We start from the raw sequence: 18,190 nt of genomic DNA, 5'->3' as shown, positions 1-18,190 counted from the left end.
AAGAAAACTGTGTTTACTTTGAAATATCCGGCATAATTTGGATTTTGAAATTGGAATTTGTTATCGCAAAAAGAGAATAAAAATTCGATGAATGAGTTCTGTATCCAATTTTAATTTTTTTGATCCTAGATTTAAAGCCGGGTAAATCCGTAAAAAATGTCTTTATTTTAACGAAGCCACATCTTTGGCTCGGAATCAATACCAAAATCCTTAAGGGAAGGTCAAAATCTTTGGATCCAAGTAAACTTTTTTTTGAGTGTGGGGTGTAAAAATCAATATTTCCGGTAGGCAAAGTTTTCTGCAGAGCAAAGTTTATATACTCTAACAACTATGTGGTTATGGTATAAATAAAGGTTATTTGGAAGCTCTAATTTCCTCACATTGGTTCTTGAAATTTTCGTTGTCTCTTTTTTGAGGGTTCGAGACCAATAATTATTTGTTTTTTATTTACATGTAGATAAATTCCCAAGTTGACATTTGATAAATGTCATACTTGTTAAATACCTCTAAACTAACAAAATTTAAATTATTTCAAATATTTATAGAGCATTAGAGAAAAACAAGATTGGCAATTCAAAAGTAATTGATTATTTTCGACATCTGGTCTTCAACCAAAAAAAAAAAATCGTCTAATCATGCAAATCGGTTGTTGTGAATATGCCACAACAACAATAAAAACATTCAACCAAAATGTATACATATGCTAGCAAAGATACACCCACAAGATTTGCAATCGCCACCAAATGGCATTTAGGAGGAAAAATGCACAAAATAAACAATTAATAGAAATGGCCTTGAACCATGGGTTAATTTTATACAAAACAAAAACAAACAAAAAATTGGCAACAATGTAGAAAAAGTAAATAGGAAAAACCGCAACTAAAGGATATAGAAAAGAGTTATCTTTGACCCCATCAAACTGCCTCAGAATGTAAATCCGACAACATTGTTTGTCTCAATTTATATCGGGGGGTGACCAAGCGACAGAAAGAAAAGGCAATACGACGACGATAAATGGCAACTTCCGTCTGTACCACATCATCGGTGATGTTGGCTAAATTCCTATGCTAATTGAGCAATAAGCCAAGAATACCTTAGACAATCGTGCCTGGCAAATGGTTTTTACATACATCACGTGTTTGATACTTTCGAAAATATTTTTTCTTCAATAGATTTGATGGTCTGTGCAATGGCTCCTCCCAGATGGCAGATTTTGGCCACTGTGGGTGGGTATTTAAAATGGTTCACGTATGCACAATTCTGTTTATAAGACCTAAACATACATGCAAAAAAAAAATTTTTTTCTTCCAAAAGAATTTTTTTTAATGTGTTCTTGTTAAAGTTGTCTCCTTACAGACAAATCAATATTTATTTATGTTACCCGTTGCCACTATTGTCCTCAACTAAGTTTTGAAAAATATCTTTAATAACAAAAGGAAACTTCGTTGATGTAAAATTTCGTTTCCGAGAAACAAAGTTTCCTTCTGGCTTTTGGCCAAAAATCTTTCGACTTAAGATGGGTCAACCGACTTTTTTTCAATAAAAAAGTCGAAAAGGTCTTAGTACACTTTTGATATTTATATACCCTCCACCATAGGATGGGGGTATATTAACTTTGGCATTCCGTTTGTAACACATCGCAATATTGTTCTAAGACCCCATAAAGTATATATATTCTGGGTCGTGGTGAAATTCTGAGTCGATCTAAGCATGTCCGTCCGTCCGTCTGTTTAAATCACGCTAACTTCCGAACGAAACAAGCTATCGACTTGAAACTTGGCACAAGTAGTTGTTATTGATGTAGGTCGGATTGTATTGCAAATGGGCCATATCGGTCCACTTTTACGTATAGCCCCCATATAAAGGGACCCTCAGATTTGGCTTGCGGAGCCTCTAACAGAAGCATATTTCATCCGATCCGCCTGAAATTTGGTACATGGTGTTGGTATAGGGTCTCTAACAACCATGCAAAAATTGATCCACATCGGTTCATAATTATATATAGTCCCCATATAAACCGATCCCCAGATTTGGCTTGGGGAGCCTCTTGGAGGAGCAAAATTCATCCGATACGGTTCAAATGTGGAACGTGGTGTTAGTATATGGTCTCTAACATACATGCAGAAATTGGTTCATATCGGTCTATAGTTATACACGCAAAGAAAAAAAACGTTTGGAAAACGTGTATCGAAAATGTTTTTCTTTTGTTAGAGTTTTTTGAATTTCTTCGAAAATTGTAAACTTTTATCAACAAAAAAATTCGTTTGTTACACAATTTTTATTTTTTCAATAAAAAAAGTTTTTTTTTTTGAAAGAACAACACAGTCCATTTCGTTTATATCAAACACTGTTCTTTTCTGACTTTAGGTCTTTAATAAGAAACATTTTACAGTTCAAAATTTAAAATACTACAATGTAATGTTGAACATTTTTTCGGAATCTTCCGAACATATCTGGAATATATGTAAAAAAAAAAACACAAAACAAAAACTTTGGTCGAAGCAGGGATCGAACCCACGACCCTTGGCATGCAAGTCGGACGTAGCAACCACGGCTCCACGGTGCCAAACTAAATGTTTGTTTCTGTTAAATAAACTTTGTTTATTCGGTTCGTGGGCGCCGCAAGCTATGCTATATAAATATAACTTATATGGATATTTATCTATTGATGACCATAACAGGTACATAGCTCAGTGGTTAGTGTGTTGGCTTACAAAGTGCATGGTCCGCGGTTCGATTCTCCGTCCAGGCAGTGTTGCCAGTATTGGGGATTTTTCCCCAAATCGGGGATATTTTTTCGTGGGTGGGGACAAATTTTTTGAGTTGGGGACTTGGGGATTTGGTGGGGAATTTCCACAAATTTGGGGATTTGGTGGGGAATTTCCACAAATTTGGGGATTTTTGTGGGGAATTTTCGAAATCTGATCAGTATAATAAATCAGGTTTTGAGTTATGGTTTATATGAAATTCTTTACTTCTACATGTTTAAAATGGGGCTTAAGGAAGTACAGAGGGTCTTAAAAATAAAAAAGATTCTGTTCCAAGCGCTTTGTTTCCTTCTTTTACTACTGTGAAATTATTTCGTAAGGACTGGGGTCGAAGTCTTGGCCCCTCATTTGCGTACATCACTAATTTGGAAAATATATACCATATATATATTATTTATATCTCGAGCATTTAGAAGACGATTTTCATAACAAACAAATTCGGTGACTCTTTATACCAATAATTAATGAGGGATTGTATCGGATAATATTTTTAGCACCCGTCTCTTGGTTTAGTGGTTTGAAAACTTAATCTTATACGGTGTTCTCACCAAGCATGTTTTGGGGTTTGAAATGGTTTCCCTTTATAAGCACTTCAAAACGAGTCGTTTTCGCCATACTAAAAACCAAGTTCAAAACACAAGTTTTCCTCCAAAACACGTCAATTTTAGAATGTGAACCCACCTAATTTGGAATATATCCCGAATAACATACCCTATTCAAAATATATGTCAAAATAATGAAATAAGTTTCATAGAAAAAAAGAATAAACAAAGACTTTAAAGAACATGGACATGTGAAAAACATAAAGATAAAATTTTTTTCCCTTTGCGCTCGCGGTAATTATTTGGACATAGGTTGCATATATGTGAATTTCGAGTAAATGTGAATTTCTAGTTTCCATGGTAACTGTCAAACTAAAACATCTCAACCCGGTGTGAACGGTGAAATGTTTTGGAAAAACGAATGAGGAAAACGAGTCGATGGGAACATAGCATTATTGTATTTCGCAAACTGGTATAACAAATATTGCATATTTTCCAATTTTTAAATTATGGAGGATTTTTTACAGCAGAGCCTATTCCTTTACTTTTCAAAAACCTTGCCAAACACTGTATTGGGGATTTTTGTGGAGAATTTTAAATTAAATTGGGGATTTTTGGGGATGAAATCGTCCTATTTTGGGGACAAGAGTCCGAAAAATACTGGCAACACTGCGTCCAAGCGTAAGGTAAAAAATTTAAAAAAAAATTTTAAATTGTATAATTTCTTCTACATTGGTGGTATTACAGCAAAAGTTGTTAAGAACTAAAAAACCCCGTGGATGTGAGAAAGATGTGAGGGAAAATGCAATGAGCACGAAACAATGTTTTTGTTTTTTTTTTTGAGTTTGTCTTTATGAAATTGTTTTTACGTCCTGGAAAAGTATAAAAATTTATCACAAAAAGTATATACTTTTCTTCCAAATACACTTCCTTACAGCGAAAAGCAAATGAGAAACGAACATTGTTTGTCTAAAATTTCGTTTGGGAGGAAAGAATTATTTTTTTGCGTGTATATAGCCGATCTCCAATCACACAAGAATTGGTCCATATCGGGCCAAATTCATGGCCAAAAATAATCTACCAAAATTTTATTTCTATAGAAAATTTTGTCAAAATTTTATTTCTATGGAAAATTTTGTCAAAAGTTTATTTCTACAGAAAATTTTGTTAAAATTTTATTTCTATAGAAACTTTTGACAAAATTTTCTATAGAAATAAAATTTTGACAAAAGTTTCTATAGAAATAAAATTTTAGAAAACTATAGAAAATTTTGTCAAAATTTTATTTCTATAGAAAATTTTGTCAAAATTTTATTTCTATGGAAAATTTTGTCAAAATTTTAATATGTCAAAATTTTATTTCTATAGAAACTTTAAACTTAATTATATACGTATTTAATCGGCCTTTTTATACCCTCCACCATAGGATGGGGGTATATTAACTTTGTCATTCCGTTTGTAACACATCGAAATATTGCTCTAAGACCCCATAAAGTATATATATTCTGGATCGTGGTGAAATTCTGAGTCGATCGAAGCATGTCCGTCCGTCCGTCCGTCCGTCTGTCCGTCTGTCCGGCTGTCCGTCCGTCTGTGGAAATCACGCTAACTTCCGAACGAAACAAGCTATCGACTTGAAACTTGGCACAAGTAGTTGTTATTGATGTAGGTCGGATGGTATTGAAAATCGGCCATATCGGACCACGTTTACGTATAGCCCCCATATAAACCGATCCCCAAATTTGGCTTGGGGTGCCTCCTGGAGCAGCACAATTCATCCGATCCGGTTGAAATTTGGTACCTGATGTTAGTATACGGCCTCTAACAACCATGCAAAAATTGGTCCATATCGGTCCATAATTATATATAGCTCCCATATAAACCGATCCCCAGATTTGACCTCCGGAGCCTCTTGGAGGGGAAAAATTCATCCGATCCGGTTGAAATGTGGTACCTGAAGTTAGTATACGGTCTCTAAAAACCATGCAAAAATTGGTCCATATCGGTCCATAATTATATATAGCCCCCATATAAACCGATCCCCAGATTTGACCTCCGGAGCCTCTTGGTGGGGCAAAATTCATCCGATCCTGTTGAAATTTGGTACCTGATGTTAGTATACGGCCTCTAACAACCATGTAAAAATTGGTCTATATCGGTTCATAATTATATATAGCTCCCATATAAACCGATCCCCAGATTTGAACTCCGGAGCCACTTGGAGGAGCAAAATTCATCCGATCCAATTGAAATTTAGTACGTGGTGTTAGTATACAGTCTCTAACAACCATGCAAAAATTGGTCCATATCGGTTCATAATTATATATAGCTCCCATATAAACCGATCCCCAGATTTGACCTCAGGAGCCTCTTGGAGGAGCGAAATTCATCCGATCCAGTTGAAATTTGGTACATGGTGTTAGTATATGGTATCTAACAACCATGCAAAAATTGGTCCATATCGGTCCATAATTATATATAGCAAAAGTCATCCGATGCGGTTGAAATTTGGTACATTTTGTCAATATATGGCCTCTAACAGCCATGTAAAAATTGGTCAATATCGGTCTTTAGTTATATATAGCCGATGACTTATTACACAAAAATTGGTCCATATCGCCAAAAATAATCTACCAAAACTTTATTTCCATAGAAAATTTTGTCAAATTTTATTACTATAGAAAGTTGTGTTAAAATTTCATTTCTATAGAAAGTTTTGTCAAACGTTTATTTATATAGAAATGTTTGTCAAAATTTTATTTCCATAGAAAGTTTTGTCAAAATTTTATTTTTATAGAAAATTTTGTAAAAAATTTATTTCTGTACAAAATTTTGTCAACATTTTATTTCTATACAAAATTTTGTCAACATTTTACTTCCATAGAAAATTTTGTCAACATTTTATTTCTATAGAAAATTTTTTGTCAACAAAAAAGTCGAAAATGTCGTAGACGACTTTTGATATTTGTGAAAATCGACTAATCAACCTTATATGTTGGCGAAAATCGATTTTTGATATTTTTGAAAATCGATTAATCGGCCTTGAGTGTTGGCGAAAATCAGCAAAAAGATCCAATATACGAAAGGAATACAAAAGTTGAAAATTTGAAGTTGAAACATTTAAAGAAATCAATGTCATGACATCGATTGTTAATAAACAAATACGAAAAGTCGTAGTCGTTGTGTTGGGGAAAATAGACTTTTCGACAAAATCGGTTTTGGAAAAAATCATCATCATATCATACGATGGGTACGGATTTTTTTACTTTTAGACCAATCGACTTTTTGTCAATAAAAAATAGAAAAGGTCGTAATAGTCGATAATAGTCTTGATAATCTTCCATTGCGGATATTTTTGAAAATCAACTATGTTGACAAAATTGGCTTTTGGGTAAGTAAAAATCATTCAATTTACGATAGGGATGCTTAGGCATCCCGATTTGCTTCAGGCTCATTTAGACTATTCAATCCATTGTGATTGCGATAGGGATGCAATATATGGGTAAACAGTCGATTTTTCGTCGTTTAGACTAATCGACTTTTTGTCAATAATAAAGTCGAAAAGATCGTAGTAGTCTACTCTAGGTAATCTTAAATTTCGACCATTTATGTTGGGCAAAATCGTCGTTTTGGCAAAAATCATCCAATTTACGATGGGTATACAATCGATTTTGCGGTTTTTAGACCAATCGACTTTTTGTCATTTAAAACAGGTCGTAGCCCTCTTTTGATAGTTGTGAAAATTGACCTTATATGTTGACAAAAATCGACTTTTCATACTTTTGAAAATCGGCCATTTTTGGCAAAAAAAAAATCCGATACAAGAGTTGAAAATTTAAATTTAAAGAAATCAATGCCATTAAATTGACATCGTTTGTCAATAAAGAAAGTCGTAGTCGACTGTTGATAGTCTTCAAATTCGACGGCAAAAAACATCGAAGTCGACTTTGTCTAATTAATAAAATCGGAGATTTTTTGAAAATTTAAGGGCGATTTCGTTTCGCAAAAAATATGATACCGTGATGTAACACTACATTTTCCCTCATTGTATTTTCGCCCAAATGATAGTATTATTCCAAAGTTGTTGTTAGTTCATAATACTGTTAAGAATACAGAACCCAAAATCTGGGATATGCTCCCAAACATATTCTGCTTCATGCACATATATTTTTAGAAAAAATGTTTGTACTGTGCAAACATATTATGTTTCATCCTAAGCATATCTTTTTAATGCTCTGAATATACAGTTGAATGTGTAAATTGAATATTTAGACTTAAATATTTCAATGTTTCAATTTTGCTCATTAATCCACATAAAAAATGTCTCTCAAGCAGAGCACCATTTTCCCTCATTTGATTCCTTCACAGTGGTCCCTTTGCCATATTTTTACACGAAAACATCGAAAAAAATCGAATTTGAATTGAAAAAAAAAACAAAATCAAAAAGCCGAATTTGCATTCAAAAAGCTAAGTTGCGATGCCAAACATCGACATCAAGATGTCAAACATCGATTTTTTTAACATTTTAAAAATTCGAAAAATTCGATGTTTTTGTATGTACGACTATATGAAAAATCTACTATCTCATTAGGGTGAATATAAAACAAAATGGAATTTATAATAATATTTTGCGTTCCAAATTCCAAATTAAATTAAAATTGATTCATTTTTTGTATCATTATTCTCAATATAATAGGGACCTAAAATATATTTTTTATACAATTTATGTGTAACGAAAATGAAAATTCGGTCAACAATTTCAACGTTTTCGCAGAATTACGCACGCATATATATAAGAAAATATATATAAATATATATATATATATAGGAGAAAAAGAAATATAAAAATATTTTTATATATAAATAGGCCACAAAAATATATTCTATATATTGTAAACACAGCGAGACTTTTGCGGGGTAAATTTGCCATTAGGAAAATTTGCTGTAATTTTATTATTATACCCTCCACCATAGGATGGGGGGTATATTAACTTTGTCATTCCGTTTATAATACATCGAAATATTGCTCTAAGATCCCATAAAGTATATATATTCTGGGTCGTGGTGAAATTCTGAGTCGACCTAAGCATGTCCGTCCGTCCGTCCGTCCGTCCGTCCGTTGAAGTCACGCTAAATTCCTAACGAAACAACCTATCGACTTGAAACTTGGCACAAGTAATTGCTATTGATGTAGGTCAGATGGTATTGCAAATGGGCCATATCGGTCCACTTTTACGTATAGCCCTCATATAAACGGACCCCCAGATTTGGCTTGCGGATCCTCTAAGAGAAGCAAATTTCATCCGATCCGGCTGAAATTTGGTACATGGTGTTAAAATGTGGTCTCTAACAGCCTTGCAAAAATTGGTCCATAATTATATATAATTATATATAGCCTATGCTACTTCTCATTTGGGTGATAGCGCGCTATGAATAAAAGTGAAGCAATAAAACTAAAAATTATTCAAAAACTTAAGATGTAAAGTACACTCATAGGAAAAAGTCTGCTAAAAACAGCAGTCGATGTCTGCTGTTATATTTTTGTACTTCAAGGCCAAGTGAACAACAATTTATAAAATTTTTAGGTTATAAATTTTTCCCCAAACCATATTTAAGAACCAAAAGTAGTTTTTGGTATATTTTTGCACTGTAATATACCTACAAGCTCCTAAATTCGATCAGCAAACATTTTTTTTGCTGTTATACCTCAATTCGATAAATATTCAGATTTTTGGTCAAATACTATAGATATTCATAAAATATTGTTTTAATTATGTTAGAATAGCTCCTAAGTTGACATTTTTATTTGTTTTAGCCAAAATAAAACATGTTTTAGTGTAATCGAGCTTCAACAAGTATATACGGCCGCAAGTTCGGCCAGGCCGAATCTTATGTACCCACCACCATGGATTGCGTAGAAACTTCTAAGTTAAGTCTACAAATAATTACGAATCGATATGGACTTTTTGTACGTAGAGAGCCAGAATTGAAATATGGGGGTCGCTTATATGGGGGCCATATACAATTATGAACTTGATATGGACCAATTTTTGTGTGATTGGGGATCGATTTATCTGAGGGTCATATATAACTATAGACCGATATGGACCTAGTTAAGCATGGTTGTATACTAGCATAATGTACCAAATTTCAATTCATTCGGATTATACGATTATGGACTGATATGGACCACTTTTGGCATGGTTGTTAAATATCATATACTAGCACCACGTACCAAATTTCAAGCAGATCGGATGAATTTTGCTTCTCCAAAAGACACCGGAGGTCAAATCTGGGGATCGGTTTATATGGGAGCTATATATAATTATGGACTGATAGGAACCAATTCCTGCATGGTTGTTGGATACCATATACTAACATCACGTACCAAATTCCAACCGAATGGGAAGAATTTTGCTCTTCCAAGGGGCTCTGGAAGTCAAATCTGGGGATCGGTTTATATGGGGCCTATATATAATTATGGACCGATATCGGCCAATTTTTGCATGGGAGTTTGAGGCCATATATTAACACCACGTACCAAATTTCAACTGAATCAGATGAATTTTGGTCTTCCAAGAGGGGCCTATATATAATTATGGACCGATATCGGCCAATTTTTGCATGGGAGTTTGAGGCCATATATTAACACCACGTACCAAATTTCAACTGAATCAGATGAATTTTGGTCTTCCAAGAGGTTCCGGAGGTCAAATCTGGTGATCGGTTTATATGGGGGCTATATATAATTATGAACCGATGTGGACCAATTTTTGCATGGTTGTTAGAGACCATATACTAACATCACGTACCAAATTTCAGCCGGATCGGATGAAATTTGCTTCTCTTAGAGGCCTCGCAAGCCAAATCGGGGAATCGGTTTATATGGGGGCTATATATAACTATGGGCCGATGTGGACCAATTTTTGCATGGTTGTTAGAGACCATATACTTACACCATGTACCAAATTTCAGACGGATCGGATGAAATTTGCTTCTCTTAGAGGCCTCGCAAGCCAAATCGGGGGATCGGTTTATATGGGGGCTATATATAATTATGGACCGATGTCGACCAATTTTTGCATGGTTGTTAGAGACCATATACTAACACCATGTACCAAATTTCAACCGGATCGGATGGAATTTGCTTCTCTTAGAGGCCTCGCAAGCCAAATCGGGGGATCGGTTTATATGGGGGCTATATATAATTATGGACCGATGTGTACCAATTTTTGTATGGTTGTTAGAGACCATATACTGACACAATGTACCAAATTTCAGCCGGATCGGATGAAATTTGCTTCTCTTAGGGGTCTCGCAAGCCAAATCGGGGGATCGGTTTATATGGGGGCTATATATAATTATGGACCGATGTGGACCAATTTTTGTATGGTTGTTAGAGACCATATACTAACACCATGTACCAAATTTCAGCCGGATCGGATGAAATTTGCTTCTCTTAGAGGCCTCGCAAGCCAAATTTTGGGGTCCGTTTATATGGGGGCTATACGTAAAAGTGGACCGATATGGCCCATTTGCAATACCATCCGACCTACATCAATAACAATTACTTGTGCCAAATTTCAAGTCGATAGCTTGTTTCGTTCGGAAGTTAGCGTGATTTCAACAGACGGACAATAAATTTTTTTTCTAAAAATTCGAACATTTTTGAAAAAAAAGTACGAAAGTTTTTCATAAAAAGGACGAAAATTTTTCATAAAACCTACGAAAATTTTTCATAAAAAGTACGAAACATTTTCATAAAAAGAACGAAATTGTTTCATAAAAAGTACGAAGATTTTTCATAAAAAGTACGAAGATTCTTCATAAAAAGTACGATTTTTTTTTCTTACAAACTACGAAAATTTTGGAAGAACTTTTCTTCGTAGAAAGTACGAAATATTTCGTACTTTTAATGAAAAGTTTCTTTGGTTGTAAAACAATGACAAATTTCGTACTTTTAACGAAATTTTTCGTTCTTTTTACGAAGAAAATTCTTTCGGTGTAGCCCCCATATAAACCGATATCCAGATTTGAACTCCCGAGCCTCTTCGAAGAGCAAAATTCATCCGATTCGGTTGAAATTTGATACGTGATGTTAGTATATGGTCTCTAACAACGATGCAGGAATTGGTCCATATTGGTCCATACTTATATGTAGCCCCCATATAAACCGATCTCCAGATTTGGCTTGCGGAACCTCTTGGAAGAGCAAAATTCGTCCGATACGGTTGAAATTTGGTACCTGATGTTAGTATATGGTCTCTAACAACCATGCAAATATCGGTCCACATCGGTCCATAATTATATATAGCCTCCATTTAAACCGATCCCCAGATTTGGCTTGTGGATCCTCTAAGAGAATCAAATTTCATACGATCCGGTTGAAGTTTGCAACGTGGTTTTAGTATATGGCCGTTAATAACCATGCCAAAATTGGTCCATATCGGTCTATAGTTATATATAGCCGATCCCCAATCACCCAAAAATTGATCCATATCGGTTCATAATCATGGTTGCCACTCGAGCCAAAAATAATCTACCAAAGTTTTATTGCTATAGAAAATTTTGTCACAATTTTATTTCTATACAAAATGTGGTCAAAATTTTATTTCTATAGAAAATGTTTTCAAAATTTTAATTCTATAGAGAATGTTGCCAAATTTTAATTCCATTGAAATTTTTGTCAAAATTTTATTTCGATAGAAAATTTTGTCAAAATTTTATTTCTATAGAAAATTTTGTCAAAATTTTATTTCGATAGAAAATTTTGTCAAAATTTTATTTCTATTGAAAATTTTTTTAAAATTTTTACGACCGTATATACTTATTTTGTATTTTATATGTCCAATAAATTAAGTATAACTGAAATTAAAAAAGTCTAATATTTTCTCAAAATAATGGGTAAATGGGAATTATGAGAAAAATATGTATATTCACAATTTTAGATGTTTTTTTTTAATAAGAATTTTACCCTCTAATCCCAAATTCTATGAATTCGATATATAATTAATAAGTTGAGTTCCAAATTATAGCAATTTTGGCTATATTCGAGTACAGGATATGCTAGTAAATAAATAATAATTTTAAAAATTTAAATAATGCTAAAACTTTATGATAAATAATTACAAATAAATTTATTCCCTCTCTCTCTCTCTCTTACTCTCTTCTTGCAGTTCGACAACGCAATTCATTTAAAAGTCTGACGTAAATGAACGGTCCAGGCGACTTACCTTTACAACGTTACAGTGGCACACCGGAGGGTACAGACAATTGTGGTATTATATCGATTATACCCACCCTAGGTATGTCATCATGTAGGGGTCGAGCTGAGGCATTTGCACGCCGTTTGTCTTCCAAATTACGTACATTGGGCTCTCAGGTATGTGACATTTTTGATATGGTCTATTAGCGTTTTATTGGATACCAATTTTACAGGGTGACGAAAGTGATCACTCGACTGAGGAAGAGTCCATTATAAATGGTGAATCGACAAATACCTGGGTTACCGGCCATGAGGGTGAACAGACTGTTACAGATTTACAACCCTTGAGACACGAATCGGATTCGTATTTTGATTTCGATTGTGAAAGTCCTGGTAGTCCGGTAGATGAATGTGAATATTTAAGACTTATAGAATCTACCTCAAATACTCCCCACAATTCTGCAGCTGAATCTGGTTATGCTTGTGCCTCGGCGGCAAGTTCACATAGTTCCTCGGATGGTCCGTATTTTGATGTCAACTCCGAAAGTGATACCAGTCAAAATCAAAAGGCCCATATATGTCAGAATGGCACTGAGGGTGACATCAATGGTCACGGAAGTGATGTAGTGGACTTTCACAAATCTCCCAAAAATGACGATAACTCCACACAGTGCAATGGCCATGATAGTGGATTTTTTACTCCACTATCGAAGGAAAACTCAACATCCCCAACCACCTCGGAATCTCAAAATATATATAATAATGTGAAAAAATCACTGCCCTCTGAGGGACCAGATATTAAGGTGGACCGCCATGGCAATTTGGTAGTACTCACTAAGGAGAATAGCATGACCACGGCCATACAAGAGGAAATTTTACAAGAGTTACGCAAACAGTCCAAAGATTTCAGTCAAGTGCAAGAGGAGAATAAAAAAAATTTGGAAACAGCTGAAGCAGAGGTGGGAAAGGAAGCGACGGAAGCTATTGTCAATGAGAATGAGGAGACCCTGAACACAGTCATACACACTATCATCAATGGTCATGCGGAAAATGGCGAAGATGTCCTTAAAATCGAAGTCTGCGAAATTAAGGAGACCTGCAAAGAATCTAATGAATGTTCCCCACAGCAATTGCCAATGACAGAGGAAACCAAAGGCCCACAAAGCGAGGGACAACTCGAAGAAGTAGCCGATACGAAGAAGCAACTCTTACATACTTCACATCTAGATACCGATGATGAAGATGACTGTCGACCTCAGAGGGTGAGACGTTGTTCCTCACTAAAAACTGGCAAAACTCCACCCGGAACTCCGGGACGTAAAAAGATTGTACGCTTTGCCGATGTCCTAGGCTTGGATTTGGCCGACATTAAAACGTTCCTCGACGAAGTACCCACCATACCGAAATCTGCATATGAAGATTTGGAAATTATGGATTCCGAACCTCCCATACAATTGGGTCCCAAGTCTGATAGACTCCTAATGCCTTTGTTCCAGCAACCAGGTGCCCTACCCAGCTTCCTTGATATTGTGCGCGAGAAATTGGTATCGCTGGAAAATGCCGCTGTCACGGACACCATTAATCAAACTATTACCGGTACTGTTCGCGTTCGTAATATTGATTTTCACAAATCGGTACACATACGCTACACCACAGATAGTTGGCGTAGCTTTGCCGACTTACAAGCAAACTATGTGGAAAATACCTGTGATGGTTTCTCCGATAAATTCTCCTTTGTGTTATTTGGCAACTCTCTGCATGTGGGCCAACGTCTAGAGTTTGCCATACGTTACTCATGTAAGGGCCAACAGTATTGGGATAATAATTATGGATCCAATTATTGCTTTCAATGTTTGCCAACAACAACACCAGCCGTTCCCACACCTGTAATACCATCACATCATACAAATAATTTGGTAGGAGTATTAAGTCCCACCGCTGGCGAGACCTGGTGTTCATCTTTCTATTGAGATCAGGAATAATAGACGTCCATAGTGCATTGAGAAAAAAAATACGGCACAATATGAAATAATGTTCGATTAGGGCAAGTTTGTATATCGAAAGGGAAAGAAACACTTGAAATAGCCAACAAAAATAAAAAAGATATTCGAAATAGAGGTTGCATTAAAGGTTGCACCAATTCGCACAGGGTTCGTTGATGAAGCGAATGATTTTGTTTTCCTTAGGTTTGAAAGAGATATTTGCCAAGAGAATGTTTTTTTTTCCCCAATTCGAGATGGCAATACAATGTAGAGAGAATTTACGGTACTGTGGTAATAGAATACCAATTCGTATTGAAAGAGGATATGAAAGTCGAAATAAAAACCTATTGATTTTTTTATAGAAAAAACAGTTTCGCAAAGCGAATTATTTTTTTTTTTGTTTGACAAAAAATGCTGAAAATTATGATTCTCCAATATTTTTGCAAGAGTTCGTATATTTTTATCGTAGTGAAAAAGGACATGAAAGTCGAAAAAAAGCTCCATTGATTTCTTCAAAAAGCAGTTTCGCAAAGCGAATTAATTTTTTTTTTATTTGGCAAAAAACAAAATGCATAATGATGATTGTCCAATATTTTTGCAAAAGTTCGTATAGTATTTCGATTATCGAGTTTTCCAAGAAATTAATTTAAATTAAATTAATTTGCATTAATTTAGTAACTAAATTAAACTAGATTATACTAAATTAAAGTGAAGAAAATTAATTATTTTATTTACTAAATTAATAAGTTTTCGTCAATGTCTAATGAAAATTAAATTAATTTAAATTAGTTAATTTAATTTAGTAAATCAATTAATATCTGATAAAAATTAAATTAATTTCAACTACATGAATTCACACTGATTTGGTAAATAAAGTAAATAATATAATACCAAAATTAATTTAATTAATTACTTTGCTTACTAAATTAATGAGTTTTTGCTGATATCTAACAAAAAACAAAAAATTAATTTACATTCAGTTGATAAATAAAGTAAATTATATTTTACTAAATTAGATTGAATCTAATTAATTATTTTACTTACTAAATTAATGATTAATTTCTTAAATAAAGTAAATTATATTATACCAAATTAGATTGATTCTAATTAATTATTTTACTTACTAAATGAATTAGTTTTCGCCAATATCTGATAAAAAGTAAATTAATTTAAATTAAATTAATTTACATTAATTTATTAAATAATGTAAATTATATTATACTAAATTAAATTGAATATAATTTTTATTTTTTTATAGTTTCCTTTTTTATTTTTAACTTTATTTCAGATGAAATAATATATTCGTATAACACAATAATTTGTTACTTTACTTACTATATGAACGAGTTTTTGCAAATAGCTGATGCATATTAAATTAATTTAAATTAATTAATTTATTTTAGTAAATAAAGTAAAATTGAGTAAAAGATCTAAAAAGCAATAATTTTAAATTAAATTGAATTTATTTAATTGCTTTATTTACTAAATTAATCAGTTTTCTCCTAAATCTGATGAGAATTAAATTAATTTGCATTAATTTAGTAAATAAAGTAAATTACATTATTCTAAATTAAATTGAATCTAATTATTTAATTTACTTACTAAATTAATGTGTTTTCGTCAATATCTGAAAACAAAAAAATAAATTTACATTAATTTATTAAACAAAGTACATTATATTATACTAAATTAAATTAAATCTAGTTAATTACTTTACATACTAAATCAATGAGTAAATATCCGATAAAAATTAAATTAATTACAAAATTAATGATTTTTTCTCTAATATCTCAAAAAAATTAAATTAATTTACATTAATTTTAATTTCAATTAAATTATTTTACACTGATTTAGTACATAAAATAAATTATATTATGATAAATTAAATTGGATCTAATACAGTACTTTACTTACTAAATTAATTAGTTTTCGCTCATATCTGAAAACAAATAAATTAATGTAAATTAGAAAACTCATTGATTAAATTCAAATTATTTTTTTTTTCTATTTGATTCAATTTACAATCAAATAGAAAAACAAGTATATACGGCCGCAAGTTCGGCCAGGCCGAATCTTATGTACCCACCACCATGGATTGCGTAGAAACTTCTACGAAAGACTGTCATCCACAATCGAATTACTTGGGTTGTGGTATCTTAAAACTTCTTATTCCTGCATGGTTGTTGGATACCATATACTAACATCACGTACCAAATTCCAACCGAATGGGAAGTATTTTGCTCTTCCAAGGGGCTCTGGAGGTCAAATCTGGGGATCGGTTTATATGGGGCCTATATATAATTATGGACCGATATCGACCAATTTTTGCATGGGAGTTTGAGGCCATATATTAACACCACGTACCAAATTTCAACTGAATCAGATGAATTTTGGTCTTCCAAGAGGTTCCGGAGGTCAAATCTGGTGATCGGTTTATATGGGGGCTATATATAATTATGAGCCGATGTGGACCAATTTTTGCATGGTTGTTCGAGACCATATACTAACACCATGTACCAAATTTCAGCCGGATCGGATGAAATTTGCTTCTCTTAGAGGCCTCGCAAGCCAAATCGGGGGATCGGTTTATATGGGGGCTATATATAATTATGGACCGATGTGGACCAATTTTTGCATGGTTGTTAGAGACCATATACTGACACCATGTACCAAATTTCAGCCGGATCGGATGAAATTTGCTTCTCTTAGGGGCCTCGCAAGCCAAAACGGGGGATCGGTTTATATGGGGGCTATATATAATTATGGACCGATGTGGACCAATTTTTGCATGGTTGTTCGAGACCATATACTAACACCATGTACCAAATTTCAGCCGGATCGGATGAAATTTGCTTCTCTTAGAGGCCTCGCAAGCCAAATCGGGGGATCGGTTTATATGGGGGCTATATATAATTATGGACCGATGTGGACCAATTTTTGCATGGTTGTTAGAGACCATATACTGACACCATGTACCAAATTTCAGCCGGATCGGATGAAATTTGCTTCTCTTAGGGGCCTCGCAAGCCAAATCGGGGGATCGGTTTATATGGGGGCTATATATAATTATGGACCGATGTGGACCAATTTTTGCATGGTTGTTAGAGACCATATACTAACACCATGTACCAAATTTCAGCCGGATCGGATGAAATTTGCTTCTCTTAGGGGCCTCGCAAGCCAAATCGGGGGATCGGTTTATATGGGGGCTATATATAATTATGGACCGATGTGGACCAATTTTTGCATGGTTGTTAGAGACCATATACTAACACCATGTACCAAATTTCAGCCGGATCGCATGAAATTTGCTTCTCTTAGAGGCCTCGCAAGCCAAATTTTGGGGTCCGTTTATATGGGGGCTATACGTAAAAGTGGACCGATATGGCCCATTTGCAATACCATCCGACCTACATCAATAACAACTACTTGTGCCAAGTTTCAAGTCGATAGCTTGTTTCGTTCGGAAGTTAGCGTGATTTCAACAGACGGACGGACGGACGGACGGACGGACGGACGGACATGCTCAGATCGACTCAGAATTTCACCACGACCGAGAATATATATACTTTATGGGGTCTTAGAGCAATATTTCGATGTGTTACAAACGGAATGACAAAGTTAATATACCCCCCATCCTATGGTGGTGGGTATAAAAAAACATAATTTAGATTTAATTAATGAGTTTTCTTC

The 18,190-nt window shown here is 34.1% G+C and overlaps 1 protein-coding gene across 2 annotated transcripts in view; it reads left to right on the top strand.

Annotated features, from left to right (window-relative positions):
* The window catches only part of Gbs-76A (Glycogen binding subunit 76A), a 60,652-nt gene extending 45,991 nt beyond the window's left edge, over positions 1-14,661 (top strand). For both annotated transcript variants that reach the window (XM_075304342.1, XM_075304341.1), the window contains 2 exons: positions 12,487-12,692; positions 12,749-14,661. In XM_075304342.1, coding sequence (XP_075160457.1) covers positions 12,522-12,692; positions 12,749-14,485 — 1,908 coding nt within the window. In that variant the 5' untranslated portion in view covers positions 12,487-12,521 and the 3' untranslated portion in view covers positions 14,486-14,661. The remainder of the gene's footprint in view (positions 1-12,486; positions 12,693-12,748) is intronic.
* The last annotated feature ends 3,529 nt before the right edge of the window (positions 14,662-18,190 follow it).

The sequence above is a fragment of the Haematobia irritans genome, chromosome 4 (assembly GCF_050003625.1).
Source record: "Haematobia irritans isolate KBUSLIRL chromosome 4, ASM5000362v1, whole genome shotgun sequence".
Lineage (NCBI taxonomy): Eukaryota > Metazoa > Arthropoda > Insecta > Diptera > Muscidae > Haematobia > Haematobia irritans.
The sequence above is the reverse complement of the archived record's forward strand: the minus strand, read 5'-3'. Positions and strand labels throughout refer to the sequence as shown.